At 39.0% G+C, this 16,290-nt stretch overlaps 1 protein-coding gene across 1 annotated transcript; it reads right to left on the reverse strand.

The window, feature by feature from the left end:
- Nucleotides 1-551: 551 nt before the first annotated feature.
- Nucleotides 552-7,507, reverse strand: LOC111341596 (uncharacterized). The gene is made up of 2 exons (XM_022948587.2): nt 6,907-7,507; nt 552-3,257 (listed from the first exon to the last, which is right to left on the reverse strand). Exons 1-2 carry the CDS (start codon nt 7,286-7,288, stop codon nt 1,231-1,233), a joined length of 2,409 nt encoding a protein of 802 aa, XP_022804322.2. The 5' UTR covers nt 7,289-7,507; the 3' UTR covers nt 552-1,230.
- Nucleotides 7,508-16,290: the final 8,783 nt, after the last annotated feature.

The following is a 16,290-nucleotide window of genomic DNA, read 5'->3' on the forward strand; positions in this document are numbered from 1 at the left end:
TTTGTTTGTTTGCTTGTTTGTTTCTTCGTTTGTTTGTTTGTTTGTGTGTTAAGTTTCAAGAATAGTACGGAAGATCGAAACGAGTAGAGGTGAAGGGAGGAATTTGTCCGGGCAATTTGTTGTTCAAAAATGAGACGGTCGGTGTTCAATTTCAGTGATATTATCCACAGGTCAAAGTAAGGATTACTCCATTTATCTGTGACCAGACTCCTTTGTAGGGAACAAAGAAGCCACCCAAATTAGGCCTATGGTGAGATGTATTAAATGGTAACAGCTACCCAATCTCGTTCCCATTGCCTTTTCTCTTACTTCGGGGTGGGGCGCCTCACCCCCAAATAAGGGAAAAGGCCATGGGAACGACGTTGATAGCTCCCAACCAGAGAACCAGTATTTTTCTCCCTTGCTCCCTTGTAGGCACAGGCTCAGGCCAAAGCCCGAATTTGTTTCAGCCTTCATTTCTGCAATTTCTGTTCATTTTGAGGATCATTTTGTTATTTAGTAATACTTTTACTCAGGAAATAAGATTAAAAAAACTCACGATTCGCTAGACCCGAGTTCAAGAACATTTCAAAAAAGAAAAAAAGTATTACATTTAACTTGATTTAACAAATGATGGATCTTCGACAGCTAGGCCGTACAAGCTAAGAATATCTATCGTGCTATGGTTGGTGAGGGAGAAACCCGAACCAACTAGTACGCATAGAAATCTAGAGTGATTAGTCTAAGGAATCAGTCTTCACTGACTTATTTTGGGGGGCCAAAAGTTCGTTTAGTATCAAATATCTGTTTTGAAAATTTTAAAATGTGCACCTCTATTAAAAATGCAATCGCAGTAGAGCGGTTTACACTACTATGATTGTCTCACATAATTATTTACAAAAAAGCTGTTACGAGAATCATTTAAAAAATAAACGTCCTCCATTTTTCTATATAATCCTCTCTAGAAATATAAATCATATGAATATAAAATTTGACAACTTTTCTAATTCTAATAGACTACAAAATCATCTAATTTGATTTTTTTGTTACCATCTGAAAACACTATTGCTGTGTCGAATTTAGTATATCTCCGAAGAAGCACACGTATTTTTTGTTTAGCATAGCACGACGGTCTAGAGGAACACAAAGGAAGTATTTTTTCCTAAGATTAACCGGTTGATTGCTCTATTTGCTGATGAAAACTGCAATAAGCTCTAGTATTAAGCGAATCAGTACCAGCCTTAACATCACCTAAATAATACCAATAAATGTTAAACTATCATTTACAGTCTCCTCAGTGAATTTTTTGTATAGGTTCTGTGGTTTGCCTTCATTGTCATTCCTAGTCTCCGTGCACCAGTCACGTTCCTCAATCAAAGTTACCTCGGAAGCTGAAGTTGACGACATTTCTTCTAGACAAATGTGTTCACTACTGACTCCATCGGATGGCGCACAGGCTTGTTGAAAATTGTAGTTTGGCTGAAAGACTGGAGCCTGAGATTTGGCTTCTCCGCCAGCATTGTTTATATTGCCATTACACAAGGAGTTGTTGCCTTTGTCACCGACTTTGTTCGTGTCATAGCTGATAGGCGAAGAGAAATTGGTGCGTGGGCGTGGTTTCTCTCGAGGAGTTCCGCTTTTAGGCAAAGCTGAGGGTTGTTTTTGCTGCTTCCGGGCGGATGTGCTGGGTGTGGCCCTCTTAAGCGAGGCAGGAGAGTGTTTGACCGGGACATGATACCTAACGCCTTTAGGAGCAGCTGTCACACGCACAACTGTACTTGGAGGGGAAGTGTAGCCCGGGGTCTTTCGCGCCAGCAGCTGCTGCAGAGGAGACTCGTAATGCGACCCCATCGTTTGGCGATGGGAAAACTGTCGGTTAGCAAGCCTCGTTATGCCTGGTTCCGTGAAAGACTTGCTGCGCATCACAGGGACACGGGCATGATTTGAGTTTTCTTTTAAACGAGGAGCGCTCAAAGGAGAGGCGAAAGACCGAGGGGCATTGGAAGATGACAATGATCCTTCTATCTTCCGGGGGATTTCTCTTGTGATGGAGCTGTTTCGTGATAGCGGTCGTTGTTGCGTCATATCCACAGGTCTGATAATCCCCATATTGTACGAATTTGGTTGAGAGATATGGATTGTTCGTCTCCCCGGTGCGTTCCGAATGATGTCTCCGTAGTTAATTCTTGGCCGTGGTCGATCCCAAGTAACCGGAGCATCTACAGTCGAAATCTGTCGAGCGACTCTGGTTGCTGTGCTTGGAGCAGTGAATGAATTGCTTCGCATCACAAGTTGGGGGCGTTTTTCTGTGGCAGAAAAGGATTTACTTCTGCCAAGCTCCCGGAGATTCGGAGTTGGTGTTTTGATTTCTCGTTCATTGGACTCTTGAAGCTTCTGAGGTGGCACAGACAAAGATGAATGTCCCACTGGGGCAGACATAGTCCTTACATGTCTTAGTTGTGGGGTGACACTCTTTTCGTTTCTTATCAGGTAGGGCGACATGTTCTCTGGAGCAGCGAGCGGTGCCTGTCGCTCCGAGACTTGAAAGGGAGGGGTGGGTAAAGGAGTGTTTGGCTCCTGTTTAGTATCTTCAGATACCTCTGCAGAAGAAAGTGTTTTGCCTTTTATAAAGCAGGAAATCTGATTGAGTACACCTTTCTTTTGTTTCTTGGGCTTCTTATTTGTTCCTTCGCTGCTTGTCTCGCTCGCTGTTTCACTCAAAGGCTTTGTTGTCTCCTCCTTTGTTTGCGGTGTCAACGACTTCACATCTCTTGTTTCTTCAGTCTCAGTGTTAGATACTGAGGTTTTTCTCTCCAATTTGACACCCTCTCTGATCTTCTCATTTTCCTTTTCCTTCTCCTTCACATCGCCCTCCACCTTTCCTTTCCCTCTTTTCTTGGTTTTTTCATTTTTCGTTGATTTCCCTTTCGAAATCACTTCACACGCCACGCACTTTGAGTCTTTCACGCTTTGGGCCTCACCGTTTTCTTTCGGCGCGTCTGTGGGTTTGTTAAAAGGGTTATGACCGTTAACGAAGTAACCGTTTCCTGTGTGGTAAATTCTGCGCTCCTTGATCAGAATTCCAAGGCAGTCATGAATTACGTTCAGTTTTGGCACGTGTACATATTGGTAAGTTCTTGCCAGGTATTCGGCAATCGATTGCTGTGTGGCTGTCAACTGACTGCTATTCAGAGCAGCTATGGTTTCCACCAGAGACTTGGTTAATGGAAGGAATGGAGCTTGTTGGATTACTTCCATACCAACAGAGCTGACGGCGCCTGGGGAGAGTGATGTTTGAAGTGCATAAGAAAATCTGAATTTAAAAAAATTCTTGCTGACAACAATCGGAGGTTACGGGTTTGGAATGACGAAACGGGCGAAGGAAGGGGGAGAGGGGAAGTTAAAGTGCATGTGAACCCCTCTTGGTCAAGAAAACGTATCGACTTCGAATGAAAATATGTCAACAGGATGTCAGTGTAGGACTCCTCCCCCCTAATACGATTCTGTTGGTCCATGGAGGGGTAGAGATGGTAAAGTTTACGTAACTTTTTCTTTTGATATTCCTTTAATTTCTGTGATGATTTTGTATTCAGTTTTTTCGACGATTTTCTCGCACTTAGGAATGTACTCGGTATCTACAACCGAAGGCCTTGGCGACTGCAAGGACTTGAGAAAGTAGCTACAGACAAGTATACAGAAGCTATCGATTATCAATTGAACTGACGAAGGCGAGATTTTCATCACAGCAACTTGTATTTATCACGACAAAAAAATGGGACAGAGGGGTATGTTCTACAATATCTGAATATTCAAAGGACTTGCTGTCTCCTGATTTATAGAATGAAAAAAAGAAACAAAAGAAGCAATTGAGGAACGTTAGACACGGTATTGAATAAACACTATTTCGTAGATATTGTCATAGTTCCCACGCTTTTCATGAAGAATCTAAGAAGAGATTTTTATGATGATACAGTGCGCATGGGTGGAGAAGAAAACTCACGTGCAAGAGCGATCGTGTACGCGCGCGTGCACATGTACATGAAAATAGGGCACGCGCGTGTACGTGGAAATATTTCTTTTTCAAGAAGCAGGTTTCCATTTTTTTTGTAAAGGCAATTTATCTTGTGTTAAAATTTCTTTCATTTTTGTTTTTTACGCTTTTTTGTTTTTTTGTGTTTTCCACATATGACAGAAGCAAAAACAGTTTGACAAGAATTTAGCTACATTACTACATTATTACGTTAATACATTAATACTTAGTTCTTATTAACCGAGCGGGAGGTCTGTATGGGAGAATCTTGACCGAGGTCGCCAGTACAGACCGAACGCAGTGATGCATGATGTCTGTACCAGCGACCGAGGTCAAGATTCTCCCATACAGACCGACCTAGCTCGGTTAATAAGATGTTTATTCTATGGCTGTGTCTTATATGCCAATTTTTTTATATTCTTTCTACCTTCTTTTTCTAGGCCGGTCTAGATGGGAAAATCTAGACCGCTTTCGATATTGATTTCAGCCAATCAAATTCAAATTCGGTAGTTCTCAGTCCTTGTGAGACACAGCCATATAATAACTTACATTACATAGTTTCCTGCTAATTGCAAGACTTGGAAATTCTCCCTCACTTGGGGTACTTAAACTATAAAGCATGGCAGTAAAGTAATAAGCTTTTCTCAAATTTATGCGCAGGTGTTAAATTTCATGAACAAGAAATCTCAGCCAGTGCTGATGTGACGGAGAGCAGATGAAATAAAACAGAAACGATTATTTTACACGATCTCTCTAAAATAAAAACATCCCCTTTTTGCAATCATATCTTCGGAGCAAATTCTCCTAAAAATTCTTAATCCAGCTTATATCCAGCCGAAATGTAAACACCAATTTGTTGGATGTTTTCTAGAATAACTACGGTGCATTAGGGAGACACAAGGCAAATTACCGCAAAGCTTGTGGCTTACACAAGTAAAATCTCCTCCAAACAGCCAAAAATTTAAACAATGCAGTTCATCGGCAAAACAAAATCCGACTCTGCTCCAAATTTCTTTAGTTTTCTCTCAAATATTGCGTGCTGCCTTGAACATTTGCAATTGAAACGTATTCTCTTCTACTCATTTTCCTCTTAACATGTTCTTTGTTCATATGAAAGTATTTTTCTTTTATATTGTTTTGACTAAAATGTATTTTTCTTTTCTTGAGTAGGTCCGCCCCCTGCCATAGCAGGTCATGTACTGTAGTACACAAAGACTGCTCACTTCAAATAAATAAAACGAACACAATTCTCTTCGCACCTGTTCTAATTTTCCGTCTCATTCGGGCGGCTTTTAAAAAAAAATCCTTATCTACTTTTATGCCGAAAATATCTTTAAGTCCAACTTTAGAAAAAGCCCTTTTGGAGTACGATAAAAGACCACGGCAAAACCAAGTGAGAATCTTGGCTCCCACCAGCTTTCATTTAATATTCAAGACATTAAGTCTTTTGCGAATGCAGTTTGTTTTTTTTCTTGTTACTGGAAGATATTTAGTTTGTATGACATTCCTTTCTCATTGAAAAATACAATTGGATTTAAACATGAAAGACCTTGTTAATCCTAGCTTTGGAAAAAAACATTCGCTGTAAAAGCACGACTTCCGGCTGGAAAGAATGACCGATGAGAGAGATGGTTTTGCAAATGAGCAATACGCCACCACGTCTTTGCTTGATTGACAACATTGAATCACAGAACGAAAAAGAAAAACAACGTGCCACCCTGCTATCAGTCCAAGAGTGAAAGAAAACTAATAAAGAGTGATTCTAGTACTGCCGTATTCTTTTGTGTCGGCGAACTGTTTAACTCATTCAAAACATCTAGAACACGGGCTTATTAAAGATATCACGCGTGGTAAAGCTTAAATGTTCCTTTCTTTGCCATTTCTCAAAGCCTTCATTGACAAAAGCCGTCACAATAGACAAATGAACTTAATTTTGGACTCAAACGTTGATCATATGTTTACCAGATAACAAAACTTTGGACTTGTTTTAGTTTTTTCTTTGTAACTTTAAAAGCTTGAAGAAGTCAGAACGGTTCCACGAGTGATTTCCATAACTGTTTGGATGTTTAAAAGACATGATTGCGACAGATTCACGAGCGAAAACAACCGTGTAAAAAGGGTTATTATCAATCGGAAACCCGCAGCTGTTCTTCTTCAGTCAAGCAAAACCTCTTGTCCTTAATGGAAAATTCAAATGAGCCGAAACCAAAACAGCAAAATGCAGCAGAGGCACACGATTATCTGGTGCTACCTTTGTAGAATGTTTTATTTCTGTTCAGCTTAAAAGCGTCTAAATTATTAATCTGTGTAATTTTGAAGAAGTTACAAAGAAGTAACTGCATTTTCATGTGAATCCAGAGCAGGGAACTAGATCATATAGTAAAGTGTGTGAGTTAATTACACTAGATTGTTTTCGTAAAGCTAAGGCTGGCACCGCAAGAACATTCTGGCGAGCTTATATCGAAAAATAACTAAGCTTGAATATTGTACGACCGGTTATCTGCACTTATGTCATCAACTGTATTATGTACACCTGCTATGAGAATCTAGTTGTTTGCCAATAACAACTAAATAAATGCCTGCGTGTAGATCGAACGAGCTACAGCATTTTTTCCCTCTCCACCGATCAGGGTGTAGGGACTAGTTCCCCTGGAGGACGTGTCGCGGTGCCTAAAACATGATTAGGATATGTTTTAAATGTGAGAAGTGTTCGGCGGCTCAATTAAAGACAGATTATATTTAGGAAAACACTTAGCAATAATGCTAGTATCAGTTTCTGAGGAAAGCCTCGCAAAGCTGATTGACGAGTTCATAAAAGCTTTTTTATCGCGACTCATCGCAATTTGAAAGACAAAAAAAAAAAAAAAAAACTACGTGGATGACTAAAATAAACTTACCTATATCTTTGATTATAAAATTATCCGGGCTCCGGAGAAAATGGCGTCTCCATGCTTCCTTGATCACTTCCACATCTTCGTGTGGTCCCTTGATCAGCAATGTGAACGGAAAAACCCAGCCTTTAAGCCGAATCTCGCCCAAACTTTCCGTTAGCCTTGTCAGCATTGTAGATCTGTTGGCCTCTTTGAACTCGTGAAATAATTCTAATCCGTTGAGTTGATGCGACGGTTTAGAATCACCGCTTTCAGACGAATCGTCTTTGCGAATATTTTCGCAGTTGTGTACTGTTGATGTCGGCCGAAACACAATCGCTAAGACATTGCTGAGGACAATTGAGCACTTCGGAGTTCTGTCCCGCATCGATTTAATGTTTGAACTCATCTCTTTAAGAGGAAATTTTGAGTTTCCTTGCTTCGCGATCTCGCTGCAACATGAACTTGGAGCAAGCGCACTGTTCTTAGTTTCATAATTCACATGTCTGTTGGTGGTTTACAAGAACCATCAATCACAGAACGAGATAGTTCAAACAAATGCAAATATTCAAGACAAAGGCTGCAGCGGACGTGAACGTGTCTACCGGTAACAAAAGTACACCGACCAATGACTCATGAATAAATTCAACAATAAGATTAACGCGTTGGCCACAGAACGCCAGAATACCATAAAAGTCAAACGGTCAAGTGGACCCGAAATAGATAATTATTGTGATAAAAAAACTGTTAGAGTCAAATCGACGCCTCTTTAATAGTCATGATAGACATATTCCTCTATCTAAGACTCCTATCATGAAATGAATTAACGTATTCCCTAGGTTTGGAAAAGACACCGCTCGCGCGCGTAATTTATACGTGTGTACACGCGTGGCTTGCTAATTGGACCTGATTTTAATTACTCGTTAAAACTCTTAGTCCCTTTATAAATTGGCTATGAGTACGAATTGTAAGCACAGCTTAACCGAAATGAAGCTTTTAATTTAAAGTAATAGCTAATTAAGCTGGAAAGAGAGCAGTTTTTCCGCTCGGTTTCATTCTACTTAAAAGAAACTCGAACTCGTGCGCTTGCGCCCTAGGGGAAAGATCTTTTAAAAGACCTCTAAAATATAACAGGCGATGGCAATATTGCCCTGGCTTAAAATTGTGTGTCGCAATGTTATCCTCACAATTAAAGGGATCAATTTACAGGCTAAGTTACGCGGAAAATGCACTAATACACGAAAGAGTTCTGCTTCCATCAAAAAAACGCCGCAAATCACAGATTTCTGGCGTCAATGAGCATAAATGGCGCGAAATAAGCTGAAAAGCGCATCAGTAAAATTCAATGGTTTACAGCAAGGCACGCTCGTTAAACTTTATCTCTTGATTTTAATCTTTTGACTGGGAGCTTAGAATCGATTTTCATGTGGTTGTGAATTTTATATGTTTTCATTAGAAAAAGCCGTCAACTAAATCTCATGCGTGACCAAGACAGAATTTCTCCTTACAGAAAAATATCAGTTGGGAGATTTATCGGTTGATTCAATACCAGATATCTAAACTCACATCCTATGAATTGAATAGAAGACAGTAAAAATAATGAGATCCTAGATTGAAATAGTTAACCCATTAATTTTCTTCAGAAGTGCGAAACATATAACTTACGCTTCTGTCTTCATACAATACGATCACTTTTTCATCCAATAGTAACAGAACCCTAGGGTTTTGCTCGTAGAGCAGGTCCAAGCATAATCTGAAAAAGATTCAAACAATATCTTTACGTATTAATTTCGAGGTTACGGTCGATGATTTGATTTTATTACGATACACCCAGAAATTCACGCAATCAAACTCGTGATCAGAGGAAAAAGCTAGTCAGATGTTTTTCCGAAATGATAGTTTCTTGCCCAAGGTTTTCGCTTGAAGTTTAATCTTTTCTTGAACGTAATTGGTTCTAGACTTGCTTTAGACGGATAAATGCAGTGATACAACTTCTTTAGTATCTTTTTAACGATAGGATTTTAGATTTTTCAGTTTCTGCACCAACGGTAAAAATAGAGAGATTTAGCACCGCGTGAAACGTATTCGTGAAACATGAACGGCAAAAGTGACACGTGACCTTGTTTTTCCCACCATTTTGTCACGTTTGCTGGTTCGGTTGCACTTTGACGTTTCTATGTGACAGTAACCTGTTTTGCGTTTGCCGTGTACGTTAAATTTTCTTCACTTTTTCTCTCACAGAGTGGAAGTTAAATTGCCGGGAAAAAAAAAAAGGCACCAAAACTATTCCTTGTAAATCATACAAGGGCGCCTTCAAATCCACCATGACGTCATAAAGGGCGCCTTCAAATCCACTATGACGTCATAAAGGGCGCCTTAAAGTCCACCATGACGTAAGCTCACGCGAAGGTAAAGCAGCAAAGTTCATGCTATTTTACGTGAGACGTGAAAGGGCAAGCTCACGTTTGTTGTTTTACGCTGACGCAACGAGACTCGTATACCATGTTCCCCAATTTTGATTTGACGATATGCGGTCGATAATACATTGTCAAGGCCAAATGTATATTTCTAATTCATGCTAACTTACGGCCCCGTGTAATGAAATTTTGATTTATTTTAATTAACAAATTGTTGAAAGAAGACTTATCTTAATGAAACATCTTTCGCTAGAAAAATTTGGAAACCTGCACGCCATTTTGGCAACATAAAAAATGTGACCATAGCGACTTCACATTAATACCGAGATTTCCCCCAAAATAGAGGATTCATCCTCGCTCCAGGGGCCCCGGGAACGAGGTTGCAAAGGAGAAATTTTCACCCACGTTCAGAAGAAAGCTTATTTACCATTCGATTTTAAATATTTTCAACTAGCATACCACATGAAGACTCCACATCCATCTTTTCGAGGCTTTGGGCCCACAGGACATCTTGATAAAGAAATTGTGTACCTTATTTAAGATTCAAGCTCAACGCCCCATAAGCAAAATCCTAATGGGTGGGACATACTCGTTCAGACCTGTAAGGCAGTGTCCACTGAAATGTTGACTGTGAAGGTCTGGGCACGAGACTAGCTTAGGAGTTCCTGACAAGGTAATTCTTGAAAAAATTAATGACCACACCCTAAAGCGTCATCTTCACTTTAATCCGGAAAGGGGGACCGAAAAATTCCATACTAAAAACCTGATATCTTTTAGGAGAACTCGAGCCTTTCTGGTCTGACAGGCAACTCACATCAAAGATTCAGGTGCGTGCCTTTGAAGTCTAGACAGGGATAGATGGAATTAAGAGCATCAGCTTGGCGAAAAATGTCATGATTAGACAGTGATCTTTAATGATGAGAATATCTTTACTCTTTGTGGGCTTTACTGGTCATTTGTTGTCCTTGTTATTCTTCTCTATTCTGTCTCCTTTTGTCGAATAATCCAGCCAAAGTCAGCTTATTGTTCTGACGATAATACCCTAGTATATAAAAATACCCCAAACGTTAATGAATTCAGCCCTGACTACTAACGCAACTCTTGTTTTATAAAAAGCTGAAAAACATAATTATAATACAAGATTTGCTACTAATAATAATTCTTTTAGACCAAGAGTCCACCAACATGGGAAAATCATCTTTTATATTTTCTGCTTCAAAGATATGGCAAACCGTACCCACTTATCTTAAATACATGTCTTACCTGATAGCTTTAAAAAGAATGGAAACATCAACTTTTGCTCAACCGAACCTGATCATTTTACTTTGCTACTGATCTACTCTTAAGGAAAAATGGAAACTTCAACCTTGTTCAACAAAACCTAATCATTTTACTTACTTTACCGCTGATTTCCTTTTATTATAGGCTGCTATCTATTTATATAGGATATATAATATCCTATATAAATAGATAGCATCCTATGAGATGAAAAATGGACGATATCTCGTATTTGCTGGACTGTGTTCATAATATCCTATAATAAATAGATAGGCGCAGTTGAATATTTTTAATAAGCTTATTAATAATTTATTAATAATAAATAGATAGGCGCAGTTGAATATTTTTATAGAAACTGCGCGGTATAAATTTAAATTTAATAATAATAATAATTTAATATATGACCATTACGGTGTCCAACTAGGAAGCTTTTGCTACTTTGGACACCGTGCACCTCTCAAACTTATCTTTATGGCCAAATATTACTTTTATTCTCCTCTCTCTCTCCTATTTTTCATATAAATATTAACTTCCATTAAAAGTGTGAAATAAAAAAAGTTCAAAGTTCAAGTTCAGCAGTCGTGAAGAATGGACTCAAATAGTTTTTGTTTTAGAATAAGAGAGTGGTTAGCTGCCGACAGTGAACAAAATGTTTCTACCAGCTTATCGTTAAGAATACACAACCGACGGAAACTGGAAAAATAAACTGTCGATACCGGTGGCACAAAGACAAAATTTAATCCACCTGCCTGCTGTACTTTGACCTATTTCCTATGGCGTCCCATCGGGGCCAAAATTCAACATTACGATTTGACATTGTACTTTTAGTATTCTTCCTTATTTCCCGATTGGACATTCAAGTTTTTATTCCTTATGAAACTTTTTCCGATTCAACATCGTCTTTTTTACAATTAAACTTCCAAATTTTAAGTATTAAACATTGTACTTCTCGTAGTTCCACTTTGTAGTTGTAGCAATGCAATATTTTTGTACTTATGGTATTGATATATTCAACATGCAGTACTTCGCGCTATTCAACATTCAACTTTCCATCATTCAACCGCAACCCAGCTATTAACGAAGGAGTGCAGGCTCACAAAGGTCAAATACCTCATGTAAGCCTCATAACTTCGTACGAGGTTATCCTGTGAGATGAAAAATGGACGATATCTCGTATTTGCTGGACTGTGTTCATAATATCCTAGCTTAAACAGTAGTATGTACCTGACACACTTAGTCGATATGACATCATTCTTCTCTTAACCGGTTCTGCAACTTACTCCAAGCATAGTAGCAATCTCTTGCAATTTAAATAATTTGAATATATCAACAAAGTTGAAGTGGTAAATTGGCCACCGTTACTATTATAAAAGCTGACGTTTCGAGCGTTAGCCCTTCGTCATTCGCTCCGACGAAGGGGCTAACGCACGAAACGTCAGCTTTTATAATCGTAAAGGTGGCCAATTTACCATTTTAACTTTGTTGATATATTCAAATTATTTCGTTACCCCCACCGACGCAGCCCCAAACAGTTTCTTTAGAAACTATCAGCCTTTATTCTCTTGCAATTTAAAACCTTGTTCAATTAAATGTGAGAGCTGTTCTTTGCTTATTACGCACGAGCGTCGTCTACATCTACCATCTTGTTGCACGCTAGCGCTATAACCTCCATAAGAATTGTCAGTTCTTTCGATTTCTACCAGCAGACTATGAGCTCTTCCCATATGGTTTCTGTTATGAAATCATCGATGTCTAGATTTACCAACATCCTGTGCAAAAAAACTTCTTTACCAACAAGAAGCTAAACATTTCCATGACTGTTTTGTACGCCTTGAAAATTATTTAAAATGTCTAGGATATTATGAACACAGTCCAGCAAATACGAGATATCGTCCATTTTTCATCTCCCAAGATAACCTCGTGACCTTAGTGAGCCTGCGCTCCTTTGTTAATAGCTGGTTTGCGGTTGAATGATGGAAAGTTGAATGTTGACTAGCGCGAAATACTGCATGTTGATTATATCAATACCATAAGTACAAAAATATTGCATTGCCACAACTACAAAGTGGAATTACGAGAAGTACAATGTTTAATACTTGAAACTTGGAAGTTTAATTATAAAAAAGACAATGTTGAATCGGAAAAAGTTTGATAAGGAATAAAAACTTGAATGTCTAATCGCGAAATAAGGAAGAATACTAAAAGTACAATGTCAAATCGCAATGTTGAATTTTGGAAGAAGAGTATGATCTTTTCATGAGTTGGACTAAGACCAAAAACATAAGCTTTCACTTTGCGCTTTTGTGTGGCAGTTGAACAAACCAGGTTAAATATGTCAAAGGCCAGTTTTTTTTTTTTAACGTCTTGTTGGTTGCGGACTTGACCTTTTAGACGTGCACTGACAGGTGCTGAGTTTAGGGTTCAACAGGAATGATCGCTATTTCACTTGACCTCAAAGACACCACTGAAAATCTTCAATTACGGCAAACATAGGAGGATACACTTCATTTCGAAAGGAATTTCGTCACGGAAGGGCTATGGGGCTCAGAACACGATAACAAACAAGAGATAACTTGGGACTTAACAAAACATGCACGTTTAATTGACGTAAATCATTTGAGGCGCTGAAAGATTTCAGAACTGCGAGACTTTGGATAAACACGGATGATGATTGCCTGACCTTAACAATATTATTAAAATGACGAAATCAGTCCCTTGGCCTCTGTTAAACCCATAAGCATAGTAGAGAAATTTCAAAGATGTCGCAGGTTAAACTCTTGACTTGCGTGGGAGTTCACAGACATAGCCGAACATTGTCCGAGGTGAACATTCTCACTTCACTCTGTCAACAGAACAGCCGAAGCCATCCTCCCTGAAAAGTACTTGACATGTCATGACCCGCAACTTCTGGCAAAGGCACAATTAGAAAAACCACACTTTGTTCATAATTTTATACAACTGCAATCTAAATGACGACTTAATGATACTGTTTTTGGCGTCATATTTTCTTCAAAACATCGTTAATAATGATAATGGAGAGATTTAGCAAGAGGACGGGTACGTCAGTTGACAACTGCGCGCGTAGCAAAAATACCGGTAAGAAACTGGGTCGAGAACGTTGCCCCGTTGTGTTTCAGAAGTGATTTAGCAGTCGTTGTAACCAGACGTCAGCGCAATATCTGTTCTTCAATAGCCTAAATTCGGCTTTTCAAAGATCGCCAACACAAATTTTCACTTTCACAAACAGCTCTAAGGACAACGCCTATCTCTTTGAGAGTGATGCAACAAGCGCAAACAGAGGATAATTATAGTTACGTAAAGTTAGATGATTATAATAATATACGAACCACTTTGGCGATTAAACTATGATTGATCCATTCCAGGTAAGACTCGTGTCTGTTGATTCCTGTATCGAATTTTAGAGCCCATAAGATATTTTTTTTGGCGATTTTTGTTGCTGTCTTTTCGTTTCGTGCCATTAGATTTTAGCACTGCTCATCTTTCTTCGCAATTGTACAAAGTGTAATTTGGAAATCATCATCGTTTTTCACCTTGTTTACAGAATATTTCTATTCATTCATGACGGTACGTCTCTTTTGAACATTGAATACTTAGAGGTGCAAAGCATTTTAAACGGGATTATGACGAAACCATGTAGAAACCAAGCGACGTCCCAACGACAAAGTTGTTTATGACGAGTTCTTGTTTAATGCTGAAAGAATTCAACATTCAAGTCACCCATGAAACGGTTAGGCTTAGGATAAGACTTGGTTTCGGTTTTTTGTTTGTTTTGGTTTTTTTCTTCATTTTTCGACGAAGTTGTTCAAGACTGAATTAAATTACTTGATTTAGGCATCGTCCACACGTATCCGGAAATTTGTGAAAACGCAAATTTTTTTTTACGAATACGGCTTGCGTCCACACGTATCCAGCGTATTTTCCGGCCGTATCCAGAAATGTTTGAAAACGCTCTCGAGAGTGGAAATTTTTTTATCCGATACAAATACGGATACGTGCGGACGGTTGTATCCGGAAATTTTCGAATACACTTACGTCATTCTCTTGTATCCAGTCTTCACGGTGAGCATCATAAACAAACATGGCGTACAGCAAGGTTGTAGCTTCTTTGTTAGTTGCTCTGATTTCTAGTTTGATATCATGCGTTCAGATAAATGCAGCTGTGATAAATTTACACAACCAATACATTAGAGATCGACAGGATGTTTTGAGATTGTTATCAATGAACAGTGAGAACCATAAAGTCAAATAAAAGAGCGAACCATCACCGAAGGCGATTCTGGACGGGACAAGCGCATGGTGGGACAATTTTATGAATGGCACAATGATCGAAGAAGAAGAATGGATAATGGCGAGGGATAATAAGCACTGTAAGTTAAGAGAATCTCGCCATACTTGTCAACACAAGATTCCCAGTCGAGGCTTTTGGCGATTTGCTTCGTTTTGTATTATTTCGTGACCGTCAACAGTAATTCAACTTTATCATCGATCCATTTATATGTATCAGGATACTTTTTCTTGACTTTTCAGTAGATTTAGACATTTTTTCGAGTGATAAACTACTTCGACTGATTACACCTCGCAGTAGCTATAGCGCGAAAGAAATGGCGCCAAAATCGCAATTATGCGCATGCTCATTTCAGGATTCTCTCCGGCAAAAGAACTGGGCACTAGAGAAAATCAGAAAATTTTCAGATACAATCGGATACGTGTGGACGGCTGTAAACGATTCGAATACTCTGCGTGTGGACGCGAAAATTTTCATATCCCCCAAAAAATATTTGCGGAAAAAAAATTTCCGGATACGTGGGGACATGGCCCAAGAAAGTCGTGTCGAAATAAAATTGATTGTCATTTTCTTCTGTTGCATGAGCACGACTTTCTTGTTTTCATCGGTACTGATTAAAAAAGTTTAAGACATAAAAAAGTGCAAACCCGAGAAAATTCTCAAATTGTTTATCTCTGACTTCAATCCACAAAGCATTCATTCATGATCGATAACAACTACAACGACAACAAATAAATAAAAAAGTTTTACGGTATGTAAGCTTCGTGATAGTTCATTTGATTGACTGCTCCGAAGTTCAAGATGTAGGATGGTTATTGATGAATCGATTTACGATAAAATTCAACAGCATCCCATTCTAGAGTTTTCACATAGGCTTAAAGAAATGCATTAAAGAAAAGCCCTTTTATTGTCTAAGGCCTTGCTCATTCAAAAGCAAACTGAGTCCTAAAACCTTGGATCGCTTGCCAACGATTGTGTTCCTTTTGGGAATCCAGCATACTGAAGCGGCAAGTTTTCAAAAGTACACTGATAAAAACAAAGAAAGGGAAAATTATCCTGAACACGAGTTTTGAAATACTTCCAAACAGTATTATCTCGTTTGGATCGATTTACTGAAGTGCACAATTGACGGAAATCTCAGACGTTCTGATCGCGACGGGAAAACCAGCGAAGTGACGTCCTGAACTTGTTTGGGAGAAAGGCAACGCTAACACCGGAAGTCGAATCGTGTCGTGTCCAGACTATTCCGCGCGCTCTCCCGTTCTGAAATTACGTTCCTGTTCTCTTTAGACCTTTCCCGATTGCGCTGAGCACCTTTTGAGCACTTTATTTAGTTTGGGCACTGTTTTGCATTTTGAGCACCCTTAAGCACTTTTTCGCACTTTGGGCAACATTTAAGCAATATTTCAC

The sequence above is a fragment of the Stylophora pistillata genome, chromosome 9 (assembly GCF_964205215.1).
Source record: "Stylophora pistillata chromosome 9, jaStyPist1.2, whole genome shotgun sequence".
In the NCBI taxonomy this organism is placed as follows: Eukaryota; Metazoa; Cnidaria; class Anthozoa; order Scleractinia; family Pocilloporidae; genus Stylophora; species Stylophora pistillata.